This window comes from Lucilia sericata, unplaced genomic scaffold (genome assembly GCF_015586225.1).
Source record: "Lucilia sericata isolate MDLA Ls3-8-SP2 unplaced genomic scaffold, ASM1558622v1 Contig000023F_arrow, whole genome shotgun sequence".
In the NCBI taxonomy this organism is placed as follows: domain Eukaryota; kingdom Metazoa; phylum Arthropoda; class Insecta; order Diptera; family Calliphoridae; genus Lucilia; species Lucilia sericata.
In genome coordinates, this window is record NW_023994061.1 from 134,415 (window position 1) to 162,083 (window position 27,669).

Consider the following 27,669-nt stretch of genomic DNA (forward strand, 5'->3'; position numbering starts at 1 on the left):
TATAAGATTCGGCACGGCCGAATATACATAGCACTCTTAAATATTTTTGATTTCTTCCAATATGAAATATGTATATTCAATTGATTATCTACTGCACCGATTGAGAAAATGTATCTTCATATTCTACGGATCGTGTAAAGTATTTAATGATAAGTCCATAACTTTTCGAATGTCACTCAGAGAGTGTCATGTACAATTCAACACAAATAACTGTCACATTATGAGAGTTTTTAGAGGATCGTAATAGAGTAGGCTCTAGTTTCCACAAAAAGCGAATTTAATTTTGGCGGTGGGTTATCATGAATTTAGTACTAACTAACTGTATATTCATGCGCTTAATTTCCCTTTAAATAAAAATTGTCTTTAGGGCTTTTTCATATGAAATAACGATATAGTACATACATGTAGTATATGCACATATGTATAAAATGCAATCACTAGAAATCCATATAGTATAAAACAGTATATATAATACTGTTACTTACATTTGAAGTAAAAACAATGAAAAATATTGCTGAGTTTCAAATCAACAAATATTTTAGATTTAAACATGTAAAGTGTTTTCAACAAAAATAACACAATAAACAGTTGGTGGACCATATGTCACTAAATAGGAATTGTAGATAAAAGGAAGTAACGAATTGATTTTATGGTTTTTAATACAAAATATGCAAACGATATAAATTTCTAAAAAAATATGTATTTTACAAACGAAATAACAAACAGTTATTAATTAACATCAAATTTAATAAACTCAAATGAATGTCCTAAAACACGATCCTTTTGCGAGTCGGAGTTTTCAGCATTTACTACAAAAAATGTCAATATCTCTCTAAATAAATGTTGTTCTTTAGCCTCTTGTATGGCTTCTTCAGTGGCAAAAAAGCAGGACAACGTATGGCCACTGGTAATTAAAGAAACATTATCGTTTTCTAGAACAATAGTTAAAGCTATGGAATTCCGTTCAATATCGTTTATGATCTCGTATACTACATCCGAAAGATTATTTCTTATTAATGGCAAATCAGAAGCTAAACCTGAATCAGTTTCACTAATTGGTCGGTTGTAGGAGATATCTATTCTACTTTTTATAACATCCTTTTGCTGTTCAGATGAGTCTTGCATGGTAGAGCTAGAATAATTAGTGTTGTTCTGTTCAATACCCTCTGTTGATGTTCCTTTATTCTCAAAAGATTCTCTCAATTTTTTTTGTTTCTCTAGTTGTTGCATTCTTTCTTGTTGTTTTTTCTCCCATCTTTTACGTCTCAATTCCGGATCAGTTCGAAAATCTTGCAATTTCATTAAATAGTTTCCCAAAATGCTGCCTGGTGGTTTTATTTCATCCATAAGTTGTTTGCAAGTTTTAAAGGGTTCATTCAATTCATTGTTTTCTTCATGTATGGAATCTTCTTCATTTATTTGGTTTTGCTTAGAATTATTTTCTTGTTCGATAGTTGTTTTCGAAGAATGTCTTTGATCGTATCCAGCATTTTCCCTTGGGTAATATTTTATATATTTAGTACCACTGGCAGTTTCCATTTGACTCGTACCTAATAGATTTTCACTTTGCTGAATATGTTGTGTATGGTTAAGGACCGAAGGACTAACTCTATACGTCATACTTTCTTCTTTTTTATTCAAAGTAGTTTGCTGCATGTTATTATAGTGATTTTTAAGATCTGTTAAAACCAAATTAAGTTCCTTTAGTCTATCCAAAATATTATTTAACCTTATTAGATCTTCCTTTGGCAACATTCTCTCCCGAATTCTTTGCAGTTCTCTATGCAGCATATAAACTTGTTGCTCTAAATTTTTCACTCTTACACTCTGTATACGGGCATAGGTTTCTTTGGGTTCCAGCATTTTGTAATTCGTTGTAAGTTGAGTGGTATTTAAATTGGTAGCAGTTTTTTGTTTGATAGTTTCAACTTCTTTAACATGTTGCATTGAGTTATAGTGTCTTTTACTAATTCATCAGTACTGTTTTTATTTGCGTTCAAAAGGAGTGGAGTAATACAAAGATAAGATTTTTGTTTTTTCTGCTTTTAAAAATATACTAGTGTCAATTAAAATTTATTGAAAAATAAAATGGAAAAAATCAATAGTCAATAAATGGAAATTAGAATAAACAAATAACGAGTTCGGTTATGTCGAATCCTACACACTCTCCATCAAAGTAAGTGCCATAAATTTAAAATAAATTTCTTAAGATAGAAGTTTGTTATTAATATACAGAACGAATATTCGCAATTACTTTATTTGCCATAAAAAGAAATATGTCAATCTTTCATTTACAAATCTTTGTCCCAATTTAATATAAATCGAAGTTAATTTCCATCTACGATTAAGAATTGTATGAAAGTTCCATACAGTCTCTGACTATGGCCTTAAGCTGAACTCAATTGACCTGGCGAAGCCAGAAATCTGACATTTTATAAGAAATACGAAAACTTAAGAGTACATTAAACCCTGTTTCATGTGTAAGAAAATACCTACAGATGATCGACGGAGTAAAGTTCTTAAGTGTATGTTTGACAGAAAAGTAAATTAGAATCTCCACCTACATGATGAAATCAATCGTTTGTGGACGCTTTGTTTAAGATCCATAGACATGAAATGAAGCTTAAGTATCACTATGACACACTGCGTTTATTAAAGCGTTCTAACTTACCCTGTAAAAACTTACATTGAAAAGTAAGAGATTAGAAGGCTAAAACTAACTTAAACAATAGGATTTTATGTCATCATTTTAACATGATATATTTTACTAATTTCGTGGACTTCTTTGTACACATTAAGTAGAAGGCTATACACAAATACAGACAGGAAATACAAATAACATATTTGCATTCAGCCTTCTGGCTGTAAGGCAGCCTTTACCGAATACTCTTCTATCGGCAACGAAAGAGCGAAGCGATGGGAACTCGAGGAAGTTAAACTGACGAAAGAACAACCGTTCGGCGCACTGGAAACTGAATTAAGAAAGTGGGCGAGATATGTATACGATAGGGCAGTGTCACACGTTCAATATATATCGTGATATTTGCTGTATTGTGATATGTATTGAACGTGTAGCATGTAATATTGATGGATCGTATTCCATATCACAGAAAACCCCAATTTTGTGAAATCCAAAATTATTATCAATATTTATAATGGATCACGTGATAAATATTGAAGGTGTAGCATGTTTTGTGATATCAATCACGATACTTTTATAAAATTTGGAAAAATAAATAAAATAAAACAAATAACAATGAAATATTGTTTTAAAAGTTGTTAAAAAATATAACAGAAAATTACTTTTTTCTCATGATACAACCATTTGTGTTAATTCCGGATTTTCGAGGCATTCGTTTAATCATCTGCTGACCCGTATACCATAAAATATTGCAAATACTGACGTAAAAAATATTGAACGTGTAGCATACCCGAGGTATTCATCAATCCATTAAAATGGGTCGTGATCCAAATTGATCAATATATATTGAACGTGTGCCAGTGCCCTAACGATTTTCAATTCAATATGATTTTCAATTCAATATGTACTTAGTATTATGGTACGTATTCTGAGTGAACGCATAGATTGAATCTATTAGATTCAAAGTAATATACAGCAGGCAGATTGGACAATTAACTAAGTGAAGACTTTATTTGAGTGTAAAATATAAATTGGTTCATCTAAGATATATTTTCCTCCATATTTAAAATTAGTAATTATTAAACAAATATTTGTTTAACATTTAATAATCAATAGTCAGACATGGTCGACCATATGATACCCTACACTAGTGATTGTTAGAAATGTCGATTATTAAGAAAATTTTCATTATCATTTTGACTTATGAGAAATTAGGTTGTGTCAACTTTTGTGGACGCACTATTCGGGGTTACGATTAAACCGACTTCATCAATTTTCAGCAAATTTCGTTATTGGATCAAGAGAAGGGTATGTGCCAAATTTCATCAAATCGATTCATAAAGTGATGATGAACTGATTCCTAGTTGTCGTAATAAATGATCTGGAATTGAAATCTTCAAACATCGAAATTAGTAAATGTTTTTTATCGTATAAATTACCAACATTCCACTGATCAAATTGACGTTTGACTTTAATAGAAATTTACTATAGAAAGTACCCCTATTAAAGACTATTTGAAAAGCCATATGACAATTCGACCGTATTCGTCCCAATTTTTTACTTTATTCGTTAATTTGATTTGCTATTACCGTCTGTCTGTCTGTTTAAAACACGACTTCGGCTAGCTCTCATATAAGGTCCCCTTCAGAAAATGACTTTAACGCTCATAACTGTCCAAAACAAGCATCTATAGCAATGAAATTCGACATGAACATATTTTATAGGAACCTTAATATCATCGTAAAATTTTATAAGGATCGGTCCATAATTAACCCTATCCCCCATATAAGGAACCTAAATCGCTTTGCAAAATTTTGTAAGGATCGGTTGATAATTGACCCTACCCCGATATAAGGCCCCCTTCACAAAATGGCTTTAAAGCTCATTACTAGCCTAAACCAAAATCGTTCTAGAAAATTTGACGAGGATCGGTCCATAATTGTCCAAACCTCCCCCCCCAAATAAGGTCCCTCTCAGAAAATTATTTCAACGCTATTACTACCTTAAAAATACATGTACAGCAATAAAATTCGATAAAAATTTCTCTACCAAATTTTAGGAGGATCAGTCCATAATTTATCCTAATAACGAAAGCATCGATTCTTAAATATCAAAATTTATTCATAAGGAAGCATTTCTTTTCGACAATGTTTTGATGGTGGGTATACAAGATTCGGCACAGCCGAATATAACACTCTTACTTGTTTTTATTGCTGAAGGTGTAGTCAAAACGATTGAATACAGTGGAAACAAGTAAGGAAGTATAGTCGGGCGTGACCGACCATATGGAACTTATTATGAAAATTTCCAGAAGTTTGGTATAGCTGCAAACCCCCCTTAAGGAGCAAAAAAAAAAACTAAAATTATTGTTCACATATAAAAAATGTTTTAAAATTGCTTGTTTTAATTTGGTGATTGGAAATAACACAATTTTTACAAACATTTTCCAAAAACAAAATACATATCTCAAAAATCTAATATTTTCACAAATATCTTAATCACTTGCATTAATAAATTCAAACGAATGACCCAAAATTGTATCTCTTTGCTCCACAGTATTCACAGAATTCAAAACGAAAAATGTTAAAAAATTATCAAATAATTTTTTCTTCTTAGCCGCTTGAAATGCCGCTTCATTAGTGTAAAGGCAGCCTAAACACTGTCCCGTCAGTGTAATAGAGACATTAATGTAGTATAAATTATTTGATTCTAAAAATACTGCTAAAGCAATATTTTCACTCTTTATATTGCCAACAATTCTCCAGATTGCTTTGCACAAGTTGCTTGTTATTGTAGGACATTCTGTAGTTGAAACTGAAAGATTATCGATTTGAAATCTTTCTTCAGCATAAGATAATGGATTTGATAATACTTCCGTACCAGCTGAGTGTCTAATTTTAGTGCTGTATGATTTTCTTATAGAATGATTTCCTCCGCGTTGTGATACTTTCTTATTATTGTTTTGTTTGTCTTGTTTTAATGATGGAATCGAATTAAATTGTATTGATTCTTCAATTAATCGTTTATAAGGCTTTGGACTTGTACTTTGTATGGAATTATCTGGAGAGGTACTCCAATCAGCATCATATTTATCACCTTCAAATCTTGAAAATCCCTTGGTATTATAGTGCTGTGTTGGTCGTTCAAAATTTTCGGGAGTTGTCGAGGAATATATTTGATCGGTATAGAAATTTCTATATAACTGACAGGGTTGGCAACAGGCAAAATTTGTTGGAGTATATTCAAAACCTCCAATACTCTCAGAATTGGGTCGTTCGTGTATTTTGGGTCGCTTTTCGATATGATATTCAGGGTCATGCTCAATTCTTTCGGTTTCAGAGGGTAAAAAATGCGATCTGTGACATATAACACAATTGCAATTTTCCAAATATTCAGGTGGATAAAAATATTCATCATTGCAATCGTAGAATGGAATGTCCATTGCTGGTTGATTATTTCGCTGAGAACAATGTGCCATCTCCTCAAGTATACTTTCCTTACTTCTCTTTCTTTCAATATTTTGCAATTTTAAACAATTTAATTTTAAATCTGTTAAGAGAGCGTTAACTTCATTAAACTGTCTAGAAAGAACACTAAATTTAGCCAGATCATCAAGTGGCATTAGCTCTTTCTGAAGATCTTTAAGATCATGATGCAAGTGCTCTACTTGTATTTCTAGTTCCTCAATCCTTTTACAAGTTTCTTTATCGTCAGCTAATATGCAAAATAAATCGGATGCTAATTCAGCAACGTTTGAATTTATATCAAGCAAATCACACTGACTATTTGTTTTATTAGTTTTTCCACAAATTGCAATCAGATCTTTCAATTCACATTTTGTAGAAGATGATGACAAGATAGGTTTTTCGGAAATTGGTACCATTTCGTCAAGCACAGTTGTAATAAAGGATGATGTTATCAATGTTTTCGCAGATGTACTCTTTAGTTCAGATTCCAACTTATGATTCGTTGAATAATTTGTATCCAAAATCGTTTTTCCTTCGATAGCAGTTGGCTGATTTATTTCAAGATTCTTATTCAAATCAATCTTATTTGTAGCTGGTTGTAATTCTCTTGAAATTTCCTTCTCCTTTTCTGACTCTTTGATATTTTCATTATCAATTTTTGTAGTTGTATTAGAAGATTCTATCTGATCTGAGACTCCTTCCCTATTTACCTCTGTGTCTTCATTAACTATAATATTATTTTCAACGTCATCTGTTTGCCGCCTTTAAGAAAATTCGGAACTTATTACTAGAATTTTGTTAAATTATATTTCAAACTCACCCATTATCATTAGCAGAATTATATTCATTTGTGGTTTTCTTGCTACTTTTTCGATTAACCAAACTCCAACCTCCTTTTAAACGATAAATGTTCGTAATAGATTGTTTTGACTTTAATTCGCAATTTTCAGTTTCTATAGATGATGTGCTTTTCTCAGATTGTTCGTCTATTTTTTCCAATGCCGGTGCCCTTAGAACAAAGTTTGAGTCTATAAATAAAAGAGATAGAATGTATCTAAAAACAAGTTAGAGTGCTATATTCGGCTGAGCCAAATCTGAAATACCCTCCACCAGCTACTTTTATATTAATACTTTTCTAATTGATCAATTATTTGTAGAAATAAGTTTTCTCATGTCTTAAATAGAAGAATCCCAAGATTTAAACCACTTAAAACAAACGCCAATTTCTTTTATATTTTTATAGCGCTTAGTAGTTTGTATGTATGCATGTGTGTGAAAGATTCAAGGACTTTCAAAATACATATATATAATTTTGTTCTACACAAAATGATAATGCAACTAGTTAAATACGGTTAAAGCACTTTTAGGGGCAGGACCTAGTATGGGAGATATGACCAAATATAGACCGATCGTAAAAAATTCTTTAAGCAAAATTTCTGTACGTAAAAGGTATATTTCAGTCAAATTTGGTATCTATATCGTAATTTAGTAATAACTAATGTGTGTTTAAGTGATTTTCTGAAGGGAACCTTGTATGGGACCGACCGCACCCATGTTATGAATCGATCGTGAAAAAATCTTGAAATATAATTTTTGTATACAAAACTAATATTTGTGCCAAATTTTGTATCTATAGCTTTATTTGGTAATGAGTAATGTGCGTTTAAGAAATTTCCGTAAAAAAAAACTTGTATGGGAGATATGACCAATTATGTGTATAAAGATATATTGTGCATTTAAGTTATTTTCGGGAGGGGACCTAGTATGAGAGCTATGACCAAATATGGACCGACCGTAAAACAATTTTATAGTGTAATTTATGTATATGAGAGCAATATTTTTGCTAAATGTATGGATATCAATATTTGGTAATGAGTTATGTGCGTTTATGTGATATTCGGGACGTAACCTTGTATGGGAGCTATGACCAAGAATGGACCGATCGTGAAAAATTTTGAAATAACATTTATGTGTACAAAAATAGTATTTATGTACAAAAATAGTATTTATTTACATCACTATTTGGTAATGAGTTATGTGCGTTTAAGTGTTTTTCTGAAAGGGACCTTGTGTAGCAGCTATGATCAATTATGGACCGATAGGAAAACAATTTCACAGTAATATTTCTTTGTATATGAGCAATACTTCTGCCAATGGATATGGATATCCTAATTTAGTAATAAGTTATGTGCGTTTAAGTGATTTTCGGGAGGGTACCTTGTATGGGAGCTATGACCAGTTATGGACCGACCGTAATTTATCAGTAATATTTCTGTGCATATAAGCAATACTTGTACCAAATTTTATATGGATATCTTAATTAAGTAATGAGTTATGCACGTTTAAGTGATTTTCGGGAGGGGACCTTGTATGGGAGCTATGACAAATTATGGACCGATCGGAGAAAAATTTCACAGTAATATTTCTGCATATGGGTAATACTTGTACCAAATTTTATGTGGATATCTTAATTTAGTAATGAGTTATGAGCGTTTAAGTGATTTTTGGGAGGGGACCTTGTATGTCTAATTATGGACCGATCCAAAAAAGGTTTTCTCTGAATGAATTGTATCGACATAAGATTTTATTTTGTAAAATTTTGTGAAGATATCGACATTGTGACGGATGTTATTAACAAAAAACCATTTTCCGGGAATATGTACTTTTGTATGGGAGGTATATGAAATTGTGGACCGATTCTTTTAATTTTTAGCATGGGTCAGGCTCTTGTGCAGAAACGAATGTGTGGTGATTTTTATGAAATTATCTAGCATAGTTTTCGAGAAAATTACATCAGAATGTGTGAAAAATGCTTATTTTTTTCGAGGTTGTTTTAAATTTTGAGTCATAACTTTTCCCGGTGTGAACCGATTTTTCTCATTTTCAATACCAAACTGTACCGGATAATAATGAATATTTTTGGAGAATTTGGTTAAATTATATTGCTTCGTTTTAACGTGAGGGTGTTTTACACAGACAGACAGACAGACAGACGGACGGACGGACGGACGGACAGACGGACATAGCTAAATCGACTCAGAATTTGATAAGGACCCAGAATATATATACTTTGTTGGGTCTCAGATGAATATTTCTTGGTGTTACACACGGAATGACAAAGTTATATATACCCTCTATCACCACTGATGGTGGTGGAGGGTATAATAATTAAATGGTTGGTATTAACTTATACGTATTAACTTTTAATAACATAACTTTTTCATACACGCAGACTGATTTCTAGAAATTTGATTTCAAGCTTGTCATTAAGAAGACTTCAGCGATTCGCATGTCCGATATAGACTCAAAGAAAACCAAATACACCATTTAATATTGCATAGATTAAAGAAGCCTTACAATATTGGACTGTCCAAAGTAGCCCCCCGGGGCAAGTTTCCTTGATGAAAGACCCTCATCTTAGTGTTTTGCAATTCCGGGGTAAAGAGGTGCTACCAGTACCTCTAGTCTGCCGGGACTATAAACTGGTAATGTCATTTCACTCCTCTGCTAGTCCTTGGAATGATTTGACATGGGATCTGACCAGAGAACCCCATAATATGGCACTACGGGTGGCCAGTTTCCGCAGGACTTGTCCTAGCTGGTCTGTTGGTTGAGGTTCCTTTGGATCAACATAGTGGCTGTGATTTAAATCCAAATTCGCGGGTAGAGTAAGTTGCGGTTAAAAGACGTACGGTGAAATCTATATTTCGGGAAAAGTTCGGTGCTGTTGCCGAATGACAACAGATACCCCACAGAGGAGTGGCTGTGGGACTAAGCGTTGGAAATGAGTTGGTGTTAATTGTATACGATACAGGATGTAGGGGTGTACGAAAGTCATCCGACCCTATACCTAGAGTGAGTCTGTCGTATGTTGTTCTCTTATGAGTGTGCTGGATAAATGAGAAGTGTGCAGGGTTGAATGGTGATGGATGAAAAGTATCTTATACAAGTAATACCATTGAATTTTCCTTCCTTGTCCAGATATGTTCAGAGTAAACTCTGTTCATACCAAATTTACCACAGTGAGTCACTGTGAGTAAGAACCAAATCTCGGCACCTGCGTGTAAGAAGCATAATGGGGCGGCGATGAGCCGTCGCTCACCCAGTGGTTGAAAAAGACCACCACGAAATAGGCCAACACGGCAGTTGTTCACGTACAGCACGACATTACTTTGTCCAAGATAGCATTCCTAGTCTCTACTCTACTCTGATGATCATGATTGGTAAGTATGATGACTGTAAATTAGGGTATAGTCATTATAACAGAAGACGTGATTTTCTGCATTTATAAGTAAGAATAAGTAGTTGGAAACTCTAAAGTATCTAAAGTCCTATTTGTAGGGACCGACTGTATGGGACTAGAAAAATAAATGTATCACTTCATCAATTTTCTTGTTTAAAAATTGGGACTTGGGAAAAAGTATAAAACAAACATTCGACTCAATTTTCCATTACTATATCCATATCGGATATCTCCATCGTATATCCTACAGTACTTTTTTATTTATGACGAAATCTCAAGCTTAATGATGGTACTTTGACGTGTAGCTTATTTATAAAACGAGAGATAAACTTCGATCATAGAATCTTCTGAAGAAAAGAGAGATTGAAAGACTCTTAGCCAATATTTCTACCTCTACCGGCACTTGATTGACTGCCAAGAAATGGTTTCTCTTAACGGCTAGAGCAGGGCATTTTCAGATTAGATAGAAGACCTTTTCTTCATCCCATAGATGGCGTTTAAATTTTTAGTTAATTACACCAAAATCGTTTTTAAATTTTAAAGGCAGATTAGGGCCCGATTAAGCTTGTTATAAATAAAATTTTAAAACTATCATTTTTTATGGACCTTTTAAAGGTTTTTGCATATATTTTAAATTTTATTCTTATACTACTACAACTTTTTATTGTCAAACAATTTCTTAAATACCAAATTAAATTTCATCCATCACTGTTAGTTTCTGATTATTTGCAATGTATCACGTTTAAGTTCCACAACATTTATGGGTTTGGCACACAAACTCTGATGATCCACGGGAGGCAAAGCAAACTTTGTCGTTGACTGTAAAGAAACCATTGACTATATTAGGGCAAAGGTTAAACGTTACTACATTTTAAAACTAACATATTGTTATAGAAATTATTCTCATTTTTTACTTACACATGTAGCGAGAGGAAATTTAGATGTTAAACAGGAGTCTTTGAGTTTACGCAATTCAGTGTCTAGTTCATTACGATCCCTTGTTTTGCGTATAATAATTGCCTGGTAGACAGTTTCATTTTCTGATAAATATACCACAAGATTAGGATAGAGGTTTGTTGATCTCCAAACAGTGGCGGCCACATGCACAATGGTATAGATGACATTAGAAGGTCCATTGCTGTATTGTACTAAAAGCCAGGGTGTCTGTTCAATATCGTTGTTGTCATTTGGATCGTTGAAAGCCTAAAAAGTAAATAAATTTAATATTAAATATATGATTTTATTTTACTTAAAAAAATAAAAAACTTACCTTATCAAAACATCTTGATTTAAGGACATCTAACTCTTTCTGCATTAAATCATCGGAATCATTGACATGTAATACAGTGGCCATTCTTTGTATTTTGCCATCACGTATTAGAACCTCTTTTATGTTTGAATTTTCAAAATCATCTGTTGGCCAAACAACTTCCTTTTGATGGACAATGGCGTGTACTATTGTGCCGGCGCCTTTGTTATACTGCACTAGAAAACGTTTCGATAGACTCAAATTTTTCATGGCATCTTCATTACTCTTGGACAAATTTTTAAATTGTTGTTCGACAAAGAAACGATCATCGGAGGCCAACTTTACTCTGCCCTCTATAATGGCATGGTTCCAGTTAAAACGAACTTTACGATTGATATACATGTAGGTCGAATCACTGTCTATTATATCTATCGAATGTATAACACCATAGATAATTCGTCCATTGATTTTGCCACCATTTGATTGACCTTCGTCCATTTCTATGAGAAACCAGGACATGCGGCAGATTTCTTGAGAATTTGATTTCGCCTTAGAGGACATATTTATTTTCTTTTTTTCACTCGCGATTTGATCACTTTCACTGTTAATTTAAAACTGTTTAGTTGAAGCACTCAATTCGCAACTTATATACTCCGAAATTTAGGGTTCCTCTTGCGCGATGGATTAATATTTTACCTACCTGCTGACTAATACTATACACTTAAAATGCTTAAAGTACGAATTTAGAGATTTTATGAGGGTTATATTATGACCCTTCTTGGAATGCAAATTTACTTTTAGTTGTTGACAATTGGTTTTTACTTGAGCAACAAGTCAATTGGTTTTCTGTAACATCTGTTGGCGAATTTGTTTAGTATTGGAAATTTTTATAAAATACCAACGGAGTAGTATAATGATAAGTTAATATTGGGTATTTCCCAAATTGTGGCTAAAGATTTAAGCATTCGATATTGTGTTTCTTAAACGTAAGTATTGTTAAAATCACTCAGAATTTCAAATGAAAGATGGTCATTGCCTTTATCTAAAGTAATTTTATAATATACAAAAAATCTCCAATATGTATATGTGTTAGTTAAGGTCCATAATATATTCCTTATATAGTTAGGTAGTTTTTTGTGACTGAGCATTTAGCGAATCTGCAAATTGTGTTTTTTGTTTGTGTTTGGAAAAAAATTATGTATTGTTGGTGTACCTGGAATTCCAGAAATAATCTCTTTTGATCCAAAATAATACAGAATTCTAGTATACATATGCGTGTGGCTACTTCATGGAAAGTTAAAGATTTTTAGAAAAAATCTGATATTTCTAGATGACTGATCCGGCCAAGGCAAATTTTTCCATGGTCGTAGCTAACCATTTACGTATAAGTTTTGAAAATAGACACCATATGAAACGGCGCTATGGGGACTCATATTAGTATATCTTCGAAATGTAAAATTACACTGGTCTGCAAAAAAGTTTTTTTTTTGCGCTCTTTTAAATTTTAATGACTGATTAAGATAGATTTATTGCACCTAAATCCATGTCTGGTAACAAATTTCATCACGTCTACTTTTTTCGCAAAAGTGTTTTAAATTAAATTTTTTGTTAAAATTTAAAGTAAAATTTTAAGATGTGGACAAAATTGGCAAAAACAACAACAACTAAAACAAGGATTATTTGGCATAAAAAATATTTATTAATTTTATAAGTGTGTATACTGTGTATTAGTATGTGTGAGAAGGAATTTTTATTAAAGTAAAGAAGTAAGAAAGTATAGTCGGGCGTGACCGACCATATGATACCCTACACCAGTTATGAATATTAAATGTGATTTATTTTTCACTAGCTATATCCAGTGTGCTTTGCTACCCTAAAGATTCTAACTACAATAGTTTTCCAGATATATAATATGTTACATATGAGAGATGTCAAGCAAATTATTGCAAGTATCACCAATTTCTATCTATCTATGAAAAATTTGACGAATATAAGAGTTTCCAAGGTAAACGAAATTTTGTATTTAATTCATACACACAGAAAACAGATCGATTGGAAATCGGTTACCATGATAAATATTTAGTTAAATTAATTAAAATTGTATCGCTGTTATTGAAAAACTGTATAATTAACCGATTTTCTATACTCAGTATTAAAAAACCATAATAATAATTGAATTGTGGTTTTAACAATTTCCAAATCAATAATTTGAACTGAATTGTATCGGTTATTAAATTCTTTTGTTAATTCAGTAAATGCAGCCGAATTTTATTTAGGATTAAAACTTTAGAACGTCAAATATTAGTCGCTGTAACCGAAAATCAGTAGAAAGTAAAAAATATTGATCATTGCAACCAATTATCAATTGGGAAAATTATTTAAAAAACTATTTGGTTCCTTTAACCAAATTCGGTGTTCACAACCGATTATTTGATAATTATAGTTGACGTTAACAAAAATAAATAAAATAAAACGAATTTATAATTTTAAAAAAAATCTAATTACATTTGAAGATAACTTAATGCTGATAAAAAAAGGTAATGTTTAGTCCATTATATATCTTAAAATCTATTGTGGTTATTTTCAATAATTTTTAATCATTTTACAGCAGCGGAAAAGCGTGGAAAGGTAGCTTTGGAAATGTTGGACAGTATGAAGAGCAAAATCCCAAGTACATACCATCAAAATCTCAAAACAAGATGGAAAATGTTGCTGGTTTATATTTATAAGTTTGTATTTACATACATACATACATACATATTCATATTTTATTGTAAATGTTTTAAACAAAATAAAATTTATTTTAAAATACACATAATCCACAAATTGGTTTTCAATAGATAATATTTCAGTTGCGTATACCGATAATTTCAATCCAGATTACCGAATAATAATTTAAAATAGTTGTGTACTCCATATATTCAGTAATAGTAAACGAATTTTACAGTAATTACAATCGAATTATGGCATAGTTGTGAGAACCGACTGAATTCGATTGGAAACAAATTCGGTTGTCACAATGAATCTGTTTTCTCTGTGTATATGTTATGACAAGCCACCCATTGAAAGTCCGCCCGTTATGCTCTAAATGTTCACGTGAATGTCAAAGTTCTTCATGTAAAATTTAAAGATATACGATATAAGAATTTTTCTATTTGATTTATGTGGGGGCTTCAAGCTCCAGAAATGAAAGCCCGCTAGTTTTTCCTTCAAAATTTTCAGATGAAAATTAAAGTAATTTGTGCAAAATTTTAAGAATCAAGTTCTATTAGTTTCTCAGATAAACGAAATTTTATATTTAATTCATATGGGATTTGCCAAGTTCCCCATTGAAAGTCCGCCCGTTATACTCTAAATGTTCAGATGAATGTCAAGATTCTCTAAGTAAAATTTGAAGATTCTAGTTCTAATAATTTCTCAGATATACGATTTTTTCTATTTAATTCATATGGGGGCTTTAGGCCCCCATATGAAAGTCCGCTTTTTTCCTCCAAAATGTTCAGATGAATATTCAATTTCTTCGTGCAAAATTTGAAGAATTTAGTTTCATTAGTTTCCCAGATAAACGAATTTACAGGTATATTTAACATAATTATGAGCTCAAAAGCCCTTTTCGGGTGGTTCTGTTGTATGGGGGCTAGGTGAAATAACGGATCGATTTTAACCATTTTCAATAGGCTTCGTCCTTAGGTCAAAAAAGCGTGTGTGCCAAATTTCATCCAATTACCTTGCGCACAAAGTTTACATGGACAGCCAGCCGGCCAGACGGACGGACATAGCTAAATCGACTCAGAAAACGATTCAAAGCCGATTGGTATACTTTAAGGTAGGTTTAGGACGAATATTGAATATGTTACAAACATCAGTACAAACCCAATATACCCTCCCCACTAAAGTGGTGTAGGGTATAACAAGTTAGAGTGTTATATTCGGCCATGCCAGATCTCAAGTACCCTCCACCAGCAAGCTACTTTTTATTAAAACACATTTAACTATCTAGATTTTAGATAACTCGGCATAAGTTTTGTTTCCGTAGTGAGGGTACTATCATTTAGTAATTTCTTTATGCATATATGGAACTTATTTTGATGTTGTCAAAAAAAATTTATTTTAAGTGATTTTCGGATAAAGGCCTTTTAAACGATGTTGTTGGCCTTATATGGAAGCTACGATCTATAACGGATCACTTGGAAAACATTTTAGCAGAATAGTTTAACTATACACAGAATACGCTCATGTCGAATTTTATCCGGATATAATCATTTAATATTGAGTTATATGGTATTAAGTGATTTTCAGAAGTAATCCTTATATGGGACCTATGACTATTTATGGGCCGATCCGGAAAAAAATACGTATATTGATTTACATATACACAAAACATATTCAAGTTGAATTTTATCCCGATAACTTTTATTGTCAATGAAATTGAGCATTTAAGTTATTTTCGGAAATGATCCTTATTGGTAGTTGTGACCAATTATGAACCGATCCGGGAATAATTTCGCATAATGATTTATATATATACAAAACATATTCACGTCCAATTTTACCCCGATAGCTCTATTAGTTAATAAATTATGTGCGTTTAAGTGATTTTCGGAAGTTGACCTTATATGGGAGCTATGACCAATTACAGGCTTATCCGGAAACAAATTCGTAAAGTGATTGAGAGATACACAAGAGACATTCGTGTCGAATTTTATCTCGATAGCTTTATTTATCAATGAAATAGCCTCGTTTAAATGTTTTCGAAAGTGGACTTTATATGGGAGCTATGACCAATTAAGGACCTGTCCGGAAAAGGATTTATATAGTAGTTGATACATAACAAAACATATTCGTTCGAATTTTATCTCGATAGCTTTATATATTAATGAAATATGCGCGTTTAAGTGATTTCGGAAGTGGACCTTATATGGGAGCTATGGCCAATTATGAACTGATTCGAAAACAATTTCGTAGAGTAATTTATATCTACATAAAACATATTCATGTCGAGCATTATCTCGATAGCTTTATTTATCAGTGAAAAATGCGCGCTTGAGTGATTTTCGGAAGTGAGCATTATATGGGAACTATGACCAATTGTGGTCCTATACAAATCTACGTTGGTAGTACGATTTTTGTAAATATTATATTTATATGTGCAAATTTTGAGTTGATACCGATATTTTTGATGAAATTATTAACAAAAATCCATTTCCGGAAATATCTACCTTAGTACGGGGGCTATGGGAAAATTTGGATCCATTATTTTGATTTTCAACATAATTGATCCCTTCATCGAATTATCTTTTGTGGTTTCTGAGAAAACGAATTAAGAATTACGAAAAAACCGTATGTTTTTCTAGGTAGTCTGAAATTTTTACTCATAACTTTTAACATTGTGAACCGATTTTGCTGATTTTCAATACCAAACTGCTCAGGACAACAATGAATATTTTTTGTGAATTTGGTTTATTTCGTTTCCTTAGTGTTTTAGGCAGACAGACGGACATAGCTAAATCGACCCAGAATTTAATTAGGACCCGGAATATATATACTTTGTTGGGTTTTAGATGAATATTTCTTGGTGTTACACACGGAATGACAAACTTATATATACTTTCTATCACCACTGAAGGTGGTGGATGGTATAACAAGTAAAATTTACCATAAGGATGTCGCGATGTGCATATCATATTGTAGAATTTTTGATATTTATAAACCCACAAATATTCTTGCAAAAAAACAAAAAAAAAAGATAAATTTTTTAAAATTAGCTAAATAATTTTGTCATCATATAACCGTTTTTTGGTCGATCATTCATGGACTAAATATTAAATATATTTTCGCTAGAAGTGTATCCAACCCTCATTGACAGTATTGAACAAATATCTCATAAGCTTCATAAATATTATCCAAATGTTACAAAAAAAGTTGAAAATTTCACAATTTTTTCAAAGTTTTTCAAGTTTAACCGCTTATAACAGATGGTTCTACCTATGGTCTTAATAAAATATTGTAATATTGTAAATATTGTAAGTACAATACTATTAAAAGTTTATTAAAAAGTATTATTTGAAATAATGTTTGAGATTTGGGTCCCATAAGGGTTAAGCAAAATAGTGAATTACTCGAAATTGTGACGTGATAGGAAGAAATCGAAAGCTTGCATAGATTCGGTGTGGCAATATCTTAAGTTCTGCAATATGGTTTTTTAAAGAGGATTGTGTGCTATTAAACGCGTGTCATTTTTTGTATCCCATCCGATTCAGAGATTGTTGTATTTTTTGAAAACACTCGACTAGGTCTTATAAACATGCTTGCATGTACTATTTGTCTTTTACTATATAATTAACAGGTTAGAGGAATTTAAAAATTTAAATTCTTTTTAAATATTGGTCGTAATTTATTTCTGATCAATATTATTTATGGGCCAAAACAAGGACTATTTTCCATTTAAAAATTTCAATACTTTTGGATTTTTGCTATTTTTTGGTTGGAAATGTGCCTTCACTCTTTCATACCCACCATCAAAAAAGATGTCACTCCCTTTGTAACACAAAAGTATATATATTCTGGATCCTTATTAAATTCTGAGGCGATCCAGCCATGTCCGTCTATCTGTTCGTCCGTCCGTCCATCTGTCTTTTGAAAGCGCGAGGGTTCGAACGGAAATAGCTAGTGTGTAAAAATTTTCCACAAATATTCCTTGCAGGTAAGGTTTGTTTGGTGTTGCAAATGGGCAATATTGGTCCACAATTTTGCATAGCCTCCATACAAGTAGCCCCCCGAAAAAAAGCTTTAACAGTCATAACTATTTTAAAAATACGATTAAAATTGGCACAAAAAACTTTTATATGCGTCAAAATCTCCCTACAAAATTTTATGAGGATCGGCCCATAATTGATCCTACTCCATTATCGGCTTAAAAATACGAGTATGGCGATGAAATTCGTCAGAAATAAGTTTTATATAAGCTAAAAGCTCTCTACCAAATTTTATGGGAATCGGTCTATAATTGACCATCCCCCCCATATATGGTCCCCTTCAGAAAATGATTTTAACGCTAATTACTGACTTTAAAATACAAATATAACGATGAAATTCGATATGATTTAGTTTTATATAAGCCAAAATCTTCCTATGAAATTTTATGGGAATCGGTGCATAATTGACCCTAGCCCCATATAAGGTCCCCTTCAGATAATGACTTTAACGCTCATTACTGGCTTAAAATACGAGTACAGCTATGCAATTCGACATGAATAAGTTTTATATGCATCAAAATTTCTCTACCAAATTTTATGGGGATCGGTCCATAATTGATCCTACGCCCTTTATAAGTTCCCCTTCAGAAAATTACACTAATACTCATTACCGACTTAAAAATGCGAGTATAGCGATAAAATTTGACATAAATAAGTTTTATAAAAGCCAAAATCTCTTTACCAAATTTTACGGGAATCGGTCCATAATTGACCCTATCCCCCACATAAGGTCCCCTTCATTACTAACTTAAAAATACGAGTATAGCATAGAAATTCGATGTAAGCAACTTTTATAGAAACGTAATCTTTCTACCGAATTTAATGCGGATGGGTCGGTAACCTATCCTACCCCCAATTAAGGACCCCTTAAAAATATGAGTAAAGCGATGAAATTTGAAAAAAAATAAGTTTCATACAAGCTAAAATGTCTTTATAAAATTTTTTGAGGTTCGGTCCACAATTGAACCTACCCCTCATATATAAAGCGTCCATGAGTACTTCATCATTGTACTCGCTATATAAAGCTTTTTATTATAATTCTTCATTACGCATTTTATGAGGATTGGTCTATAACTGACCATAGCTAATAAAATAAATACATACATAATCAATGCATACATAATTGTCCCTACTCCATATAAGTTCCCCTTCAGATAATCACCCCTATTCTGTATTTCGATTACGTTTACGCATTCAGTTGCGCAACGATCGAAAAAAGGTATTCCAACAAAAAACTGAATCGTAAGAAAAAGAAGAAGCAATTCCAATTCGCTTCAATGCTTTACGAATGTGAGTATTCTGCGTTACGATCGTACCTAGGTTGTTGTTGTTTATGTGGCGGAGAGTCGGACCAAAATGCAGAATACCAAAGTTGCCAAACGGAGAAAATTTCGATTCGAATTGAAATGCAGAATAGGAGCCAATAACTTATGACTGAATTAAAAATACAAGAACAGCAATGAAATTCGAAACGAATTTTACGACTTAAGCCTTATCTCCCCGATGTTTACAGAGAAGCATTCCTTTTACGGCATACGATTTGATGGTGGATATATAAGATAGTTTTAACGGACATAGCTTAATCGACTCAGAATTTCACAAGGCATATATATTCTGAGTATATATACCTTGTTAGGTCTCAGATGAATATTTCTTAGTGTTACACACGAAATTACAAACTTATATTACCAGTGATGGTTGTGGAGGGTATAAAAATTAACATTTTCAGGAATATAAGACGTATGATAATGGTGTATATAGACAAGAAATGTTGCTACATATTGATTGCATATATATAATAATATATATTATATTATATAATTTGGTAAAAAAATAGTATAAAAATATTAGAAAATTCCACAGGTAACTCACAACTGCTCTGAGTACTGACTCGTTCCTATGACATTACATTGAAAAACTGAATAGTATTTTATAAGTTATTGGTAGGTTCAATTATGGACCGATCCATATAAAATTTGATAGACAGATTTTGGCTCGTATGGAACTTATGTATGTCAAATTTCATCGCTATGCTCGTATTTTTAGGCCAGTAATGAGCGTTACAGTTATTTTCTGAAGGGGAACTTATAAGGGGGTAGGGACAATTATTGACCGCTCCATATAAAATTCGGTAGAGAGATTTTGACTCGCATGAAACTTATGTGAGTCGAATTTCATCGCTTTATTCTTATTTTTAAGCCAGAACCAAGGGGATCTTATATGGGGGGTAGAGTCAATTATGGACCGATCCTCATAAAATTCTGTAAGGAGATTTTGGCTCATATGAAACTTATTTCACCGCTATATTACAGTGATTTTCCGAAGGAGACCTTATTTGGGGGGTAGGGTCAATTATGGAGCGATCCTCATAAAATTTGCTAGGGAGATTTTGGTTCATATGGAATTTATTTCGAATTTCTTCGCTATACTCGTACTTTTAAAACAGATATTCCCGTTAAAGCTGTTTTTCGGAGGTCCACTTGTATGGGGGCTATCCGAAAACTTGGACCGATATTGCTAATTTTCAATACCAAACAAACATTGTCTATAGAGAATAGTTGTGGAAAATGTCAACCCTCTGGCTCATTCCGTTCGAACTCTATCGTGCTTTCAACAGACAGACGGACGGACATGGCTAGATCGTCTTAGAATTTAATAAGGACCCAGAATATATATCGAGGGACTATATTCAATAGTCTCTATCTAAAATAATACAAGTTTTCAGGAGAGCAAAAAAACTGTTTATTTCGCTAGTTCGTGAAGATTTTTTAATTTTTTCTTTTACAATATATTTTTACGACCATATTCTAAACCATTATATAAAAAGAATTTTAATTTTTGCATTATTTACAAAATTATTCACAAATTTATATCAGATAGAGCTTATTTTTCTACGAAAATGTTCATTCAACCAACAGATAGAGAGTTTTTCATGGAAACATAAAATTTTTATTTGAATTAAAATCAATAAATATTATATTTTATACAATTTAATGGAGGAAAACAAACCAAATTGTTGAAAAAGCAACAGATTATAATGTTTTGGTCCAAAATCAATGTTATATGGTTAAACACGACAATAAAATTTATTTAATTAGTATCATAATGAGCGATATCTCAAAAACTATTAGACCGATTTTAAATATTTTGACGGATTTGTGTTCAGCATGTCCAAATTATTAAGAAGACTTGTTTTGCAACAGAAAATTATCCAAAGGGATCGAGTTTGAAGCAATTTTTGGATAAGATAGAGAGTTTTGCATTCAGAATTTTTCTTTTTTTAAGATAGAGAAATTTAAAAAATGCTATAAAATTGCCAAAAAATATTTTTTTTCTTTGAAATTTATATCACTGATGCGCGATAGTTTGCTGAATATTTTGCCATCAAAATCTCATTTTCATAAAAATGAGAGATAGCGACTATTGAATATAGTCCCTCGATATACTTTTGTAGGTCTATGACCAATATTTTGTTGTGTTACGATCGGAATGACAAAATCAATCAAAAAAGATGGGGGTTTATCTTTTTTTATGGTGGGTAAAAAAAGGTCCAATTGAAAACCTCTTTTAAATTGGATGAGCTTCCGAAAAAAACTACGTTTTTCCAAATTTAGAAGTTACAGATTTTTAATTTTGTCCACCTAGATTTTGATTTGGAACCACAATGCGTTTGTCCTCTATCGAGCTTTCAGTAGACAGATAGAGGGACATTGCTAGATAAAAACTTTTTGAAGTGTTATTGAGATATCTTCAATTCTAATGAGTGACTTTCGACCCACCCTATTCTACAGCTTTTCATACCTTAAAATCGAAAAAAATGCAATAACTGTTTAAAGAATGAGCTAAGAAGTGCGAAAATTTGACTGCTAAAGAGACAGCGGAAAACATTCACTATAGGGAATATTAGTAAATAGTACTTTAAATACTTACTTTGTTGGCAGGGTTACGAGCGATTGGTATGTTGTTCTTTATGAGAGCACACCAATTACCTATTGAAACTTAAAAGTGTTACGCAACGTTTCTAGCATGATGACGTTTATGAAAGGATATTTTTTAGACAAATTTCTTTTGAAAAAATATCTTGTTAAAGTCATATCATTTAGGACTTTGATTCTAATTTGTAATTTATCAATAAATTTACAATACATATTTATAATTTTTATTTACCACTATTGTTATCTAAAATAATTGTGCCTTCATTTAGCGAACTCTCCTTCTACTTTAAATTTGCAAATGTTTGCCACAAAAAGATTACGCTACAAAGTGCTTGTGTGTCTTTACGCAGCAAATGGAAAGTATTATATTGCAAGGTTAAAAATCTACTTATACCTGATTTATATTATATTGTAAACGTTTTTTATTTCTCCAATACAAATTTTTCCACAATATTTATTTTTTCAACTTAAAATCAAATCCATTGAAACACCAGCCATAATCCAATAAATGTACGAGTATTTTAAAAGAAAGCGATTTGTGTGTGTGTAAGACAAGCAGTAAGTACCCTGTTCAATGTTTCTTAAGTGTCCCATTGAAATATTTCAACTTAAATGTGTGGTATGTACATATATATCGGCAAAGCCCCTCAGATAAACACAACTCAAGCACATGGTATCTAGAGCAGCACCAACCGTTAGAAAACCACATACATAGATCGTGTATCTACACACGCATACACAAACAAATTGATTGGACTAGTTGAGTTGTATTAAAACTTAATCCCAGAAGGATGTAATATATTTAGTAAATCTAATAACTAGGATTTTCCCACAATTATGGTTATGGGCAATTTTATGAGCTACACTTAGTTAGAGCAGTCTATACAGGTAGGTAGTCACAAGATACACGAGAACTTTAGTAAGATCTATGAAATATGTAGCACAAGTCTTTGTGTTACCTGTTACGTGCTATGAAGGGTAAGAAATTGCTGATTAGCACCTGTTTAGTAACTAAAATGAGACATTAATACAAGTTTAAGTATAAAACTACAAAGTAAATCACGGACAATAGACATTCACTCTACTACCAGCGAACAAGTAAAACCTAAAGGAGTTTGTAGTAAAATGACCGAAGTAATGCAACATCCTGTGGTAAGTACAACACTTTTTATTTTAATTTTATAACACAAAATAAGTTATTAATTTATGATTTATTTTCTCTGCAGAATATACGCAAAAGACGCATTATGGAAGCTTTAAAAGAGGATATCATCTTGGAAGATTCAAAAGATGATTCTTTTGAGAAAACTCTTATGCTTTTGGATTTATTCCCAATCAAAAAGGAAACACCTTCAACAGAAGAGATTAAAAAGAAACTAGTCTCAACAGATAAAGATGATACGAAAATACTTGATATGAAACTAAAAGTTTTGGAAAATTGGGAAACCAGCAAACACGATTGCATAGAAAGAATGGTCAAAGACGTGGAAGAACTACAGCAGATGGAAGATGAAATCGAGAAATTGGAGGAGTTATTATTGTCACATGATATTGAAATAAACGAAGAGGATTTCGAAACATTTTATCAAAAGAAAATGGACGAAGAACCCATGTTAGAACCCCTCGATCCACTTAAACCAATGGATTTACCTAACGATTTGCAACCACAAACTCCTAAGCGCCAAGAACAACAAAACAAAAGAATTAAAATATCAGCCACCTCTACACCTATTAGCAGAAAACCTACAAAAACTGAAATTGTTGACAAATTTGAGGCCAATGAATATGGTATGGTAGTGATAGGACCGAACGGCACTATGATTTCGAAAACAGCTTTACAGGCCATCAACTGGTCCTTGTCAGGCGCTGCTCTTACCCGCAAAATCCTAATGGAAGTCTTTGGTCGTGAAACTTTAGCTTTTCATACTTTGACTGGCAAACCTTCACCCGCCTTTATGGATTGCGATAAGCCCATGAAAAATCAACTAGATCCTTTGAAAGTGGCCGATATAATACATTTGGTAATGGAACACACTCAGCTAACTGCAAAGGAGGTGAGAAATGCCATCACCACCAAGTGTGCGGATGAGAACAAAATGTTTAGACAACGTGAGAAAAAACGACAAAATGCCGCTTTAAAGTTACAGCAACAGGAAGATAATTGAAATATTTTCACTTATCCAAAAACATCATTTGTAAATAATTTCTCCAATATTGTTTGTGTTATAAACTATCGTCTCTCATTCTAATTGTATTTACCAGTGTAGTATTTTAAGAAAATAATCTAAGATTAATAAAGTTTAGGAACCAAGTAATTTTGCAATTTTAAATATTGTATTATATTATTTTTATTTTCTAAGCTTAAACTAAACTTTAAACTAATTCAAGGGATATTGGGATTTTTGAAAATTAAGTAAACTCTTAACAAGTGAGGATGTTATATTCGGCAGTGCCGAATCTCATATACCCATCATCAAACCGTATGCTTTAAAAGGAATGCTCCCTATAAACATCAGGGTGATATTTGAAAATTAAGTTAACTCTTAACAAGTGAGGATGTTATATTCGGCAGTGCCGAATCGCATATACCCATCATCAAACCGTATGCTTTAAAAGGAATGCTCCCTATAAACATCAGGGTGATATTACTCATCAAATTAACTGAAAAGGACCTTATATGAGAGATAGGGTTAATTATTTCATAAAATTTTTTTAGACCAATTTTTCCCGACCCTTGCCGCATGAAATTCGGTAGGATAGTGATATTTTTTAAAATTTTGACGGACCAAATTTAATTTAAGTAATCTTTAAATACAAATACGAAAAATCAACATGCAGAAAAAACCGACACTGGTAAAGCAGAAAAAACCGGTTGAAAAACCGAGTCGATCACCTTAGTCAGCAATGATCGTTAAAGTAATTTTCTTATGGACCGATCCGATCTTCAATACATTTGGTAGAGAGATTTTAACTCGTATAAACCATATGAGTGTGGAATTTTATCGCTTTACTCGTATTTCTAAGCCATTAATAATCGTTTAAGTAATTTTTAAAGGAGACCTTATATGGGGAGTAGGTCCAATTATGGACCAATCCACATAAAGTTTGATAGAGAGATTTTTGGGCTTCATTGAAACTAATGTGTGTTGCATTTCATCACTCGTATATTTAAGCCAGTAATGAGCGTTAAAGTAATTTTCTGAAGGGGACCTTATATGGGGAGTAGGGTCCATTATAGACCGATCAATATAAAATTTAGTAGAGAGGTTTTGGATCACAAGAGACTTACTTATGTCAAATTTCATTGTTATACTAGTATTTTTAAGCCAGTAAGGAGTGTTAAACTAATTTTTTAAAGGGGACCCTTTGTGGGGGGTAGGGTCAACTATGGACTGATCCACATAAAACTTGATATGGCTTCAGTGAAACTTATGTGTGTCGAATTTCATCACTATACTCGTATTTTTAATCCAGTCATGAGCGTTAAAGTCATTTTCTGAAGGGACCTTATATGGGGGTTAGGGTCAATTATGGACCGATCATCATTAACTTTTGTAGGGAGATTTTGGATCATATGAGACTTATTTATGTCGAATTTCATCGCAATACTCGCACTTTTGAAACAGACATGCCCGTTAAACCTATTTTTCGGGGGTACACTTGTATGGGGGCTATCCGAAAACATGGACCGATATTACCTATTTTCAATACCAAGCAAACTTTATCTATGGAGAATATTTGTGGAAAATTTCAATCCTCTAGCTCATTTCGTTCGGACTCTATTGTGCTTTCAACAGACAGTCATACAGACGGACGGACAGACATGGCTAAATCGTCGTAGAATTTAATAAGGACCCAGAATACTTTTGCGGATCTATGAACAATATTTCGATGTGTTACAAACGGAATGATAAAATCAATATACCCCACATCTTTTTTATGGTGGGTATAAAAAAACGATGGTATACATTTGAGTGTCTCAGCATAGGACAGATCAATGAGGTTCTGATTAAATCTTGGTATCAGAAAAAATTTTATGTAAAGTTAGTGACGTTTACAAGTGGAGAAAGGATGTACATATGGGCTTGAATAAATTATATATAGAAAGTTCTTTAGACGCAAAAAAGTAATATATTCAATAGGAGATATCATTTGAAAGGGCGTATAACGGTGTACAAAACCGTGCAAAATTGTACTGCAATTTCGAACCTTTGGTAAAGACGATGTAGTCATGTCCGTACGTCCGCCCATCTATCGGCCATCACGGCCTAATCTAAAGAGTTGATGTTTAGCCTAAATATTCTTTATTGATAGACACTGTTGATATTGAAAATGGAATATATGGGTCCAAGTCTTAAAATAGCCACCATATAAGTGATCCCCCATGGAATACAAATTAAATACATAGTCACAAATACATTAATTAGGTATAAATTGTGATGAAATTTGACACAAATTAGTTAATTTTTATTTTACCCTTCCATTTATGTATGTAAGTGGCTCTTTAGAAAATAAGTTTAAAATTTAAACATGTTTAGAAATAGCGGGGTTCATAATTGACCCAATCTCTCATTAAAGTTCTTATTACAAAAATTACCCATGATAATAATCAATTTATGTATAACCCCAATATGTAAAGAAAATAGTTTACGTACCCAATAGAGACTTTCTCTTACGATGATGATCGGCATTAATAAAGACTTTTTGTGTTTCTAAATTTTGAGTTTTTAAACTCGCCCTTTTAGGTTTCAATGTCACTATATATTTAGTGGGTTTTGTTGTGCTTAATAAAATATTTCTGAAAAAAAAAAAAAAAAATTTTTAAAGCATTAAGTTTAAGAAGAATAAATAATTCCTAGCATGTGCGATGTAGTGTGTAGTGTGTCAATGCAAAAGTGTATTGGCACACCAAGATTTTCAGGAGTAATTTGACTATAAATATGTTTCTCCTTAAAATAAAAATATATTTGGTGTTGAATGGTCAATAAATAGATCAATCTACAAAATAAAATAAACAACCTACAGATCATATGTACATATGTAAATATGTATCTTAGAAGAATGTATGCATGTATCTTCAAAAGAAACACAATTAACTATTCATAGAACACTCAGAAAATAGTGGTGTGTCAAAAATAGTTTGGTACACTGTATCTACACACGTACTCACTTTAATCCATGCAGGTGCTTCAAATTTTTAGGTATTTCATTTGGCATAATTATCCGCGATTTAGAATTCATTATATAAATAACATTTCACTTTGCATTGATTTTACTCTCATTACTTCTTTTAATGTTTGCACAAATTAAAATTTTGTAAATTTTTATTGGTTTTTATAATATTTTGAAACATTAAATTATTAAAAATTAACAAGTCTG

The 27,669-nt window shown here is 32.2% G+C and overlaps 1 protein-coding gene across 1 annotated transcript; it reads right to left on the reverse strand.

The window, feature by feature from the left end:
* Window positions 1–680: 680 nt before the first annotated feature.
* LOC119609446 lies at window positions 681–27,669 on the reverse strand. Its single transcript, XM_037964227.1, has 6 exons — window positions 27,461–27,669; window positions 26,946–27,088; window positions 6,929–7,136; window positions 5,144–6,870; window positions 2,672–2,681; window positions 681–1,966 (listed from the first exon to the last, which is right to left on the reverse strand). The coding sequence occupies exons 1-6, from the start codon at window positions 27,529–27,531 to the stop codon at window positions 730–732; spliced, it is 3,396 nt and encodes a 1,131-aa protein (XP_037820155.1). The 5' UTR covers window positions 27,532–27,669; the 3' UTR covers window positions 681–729.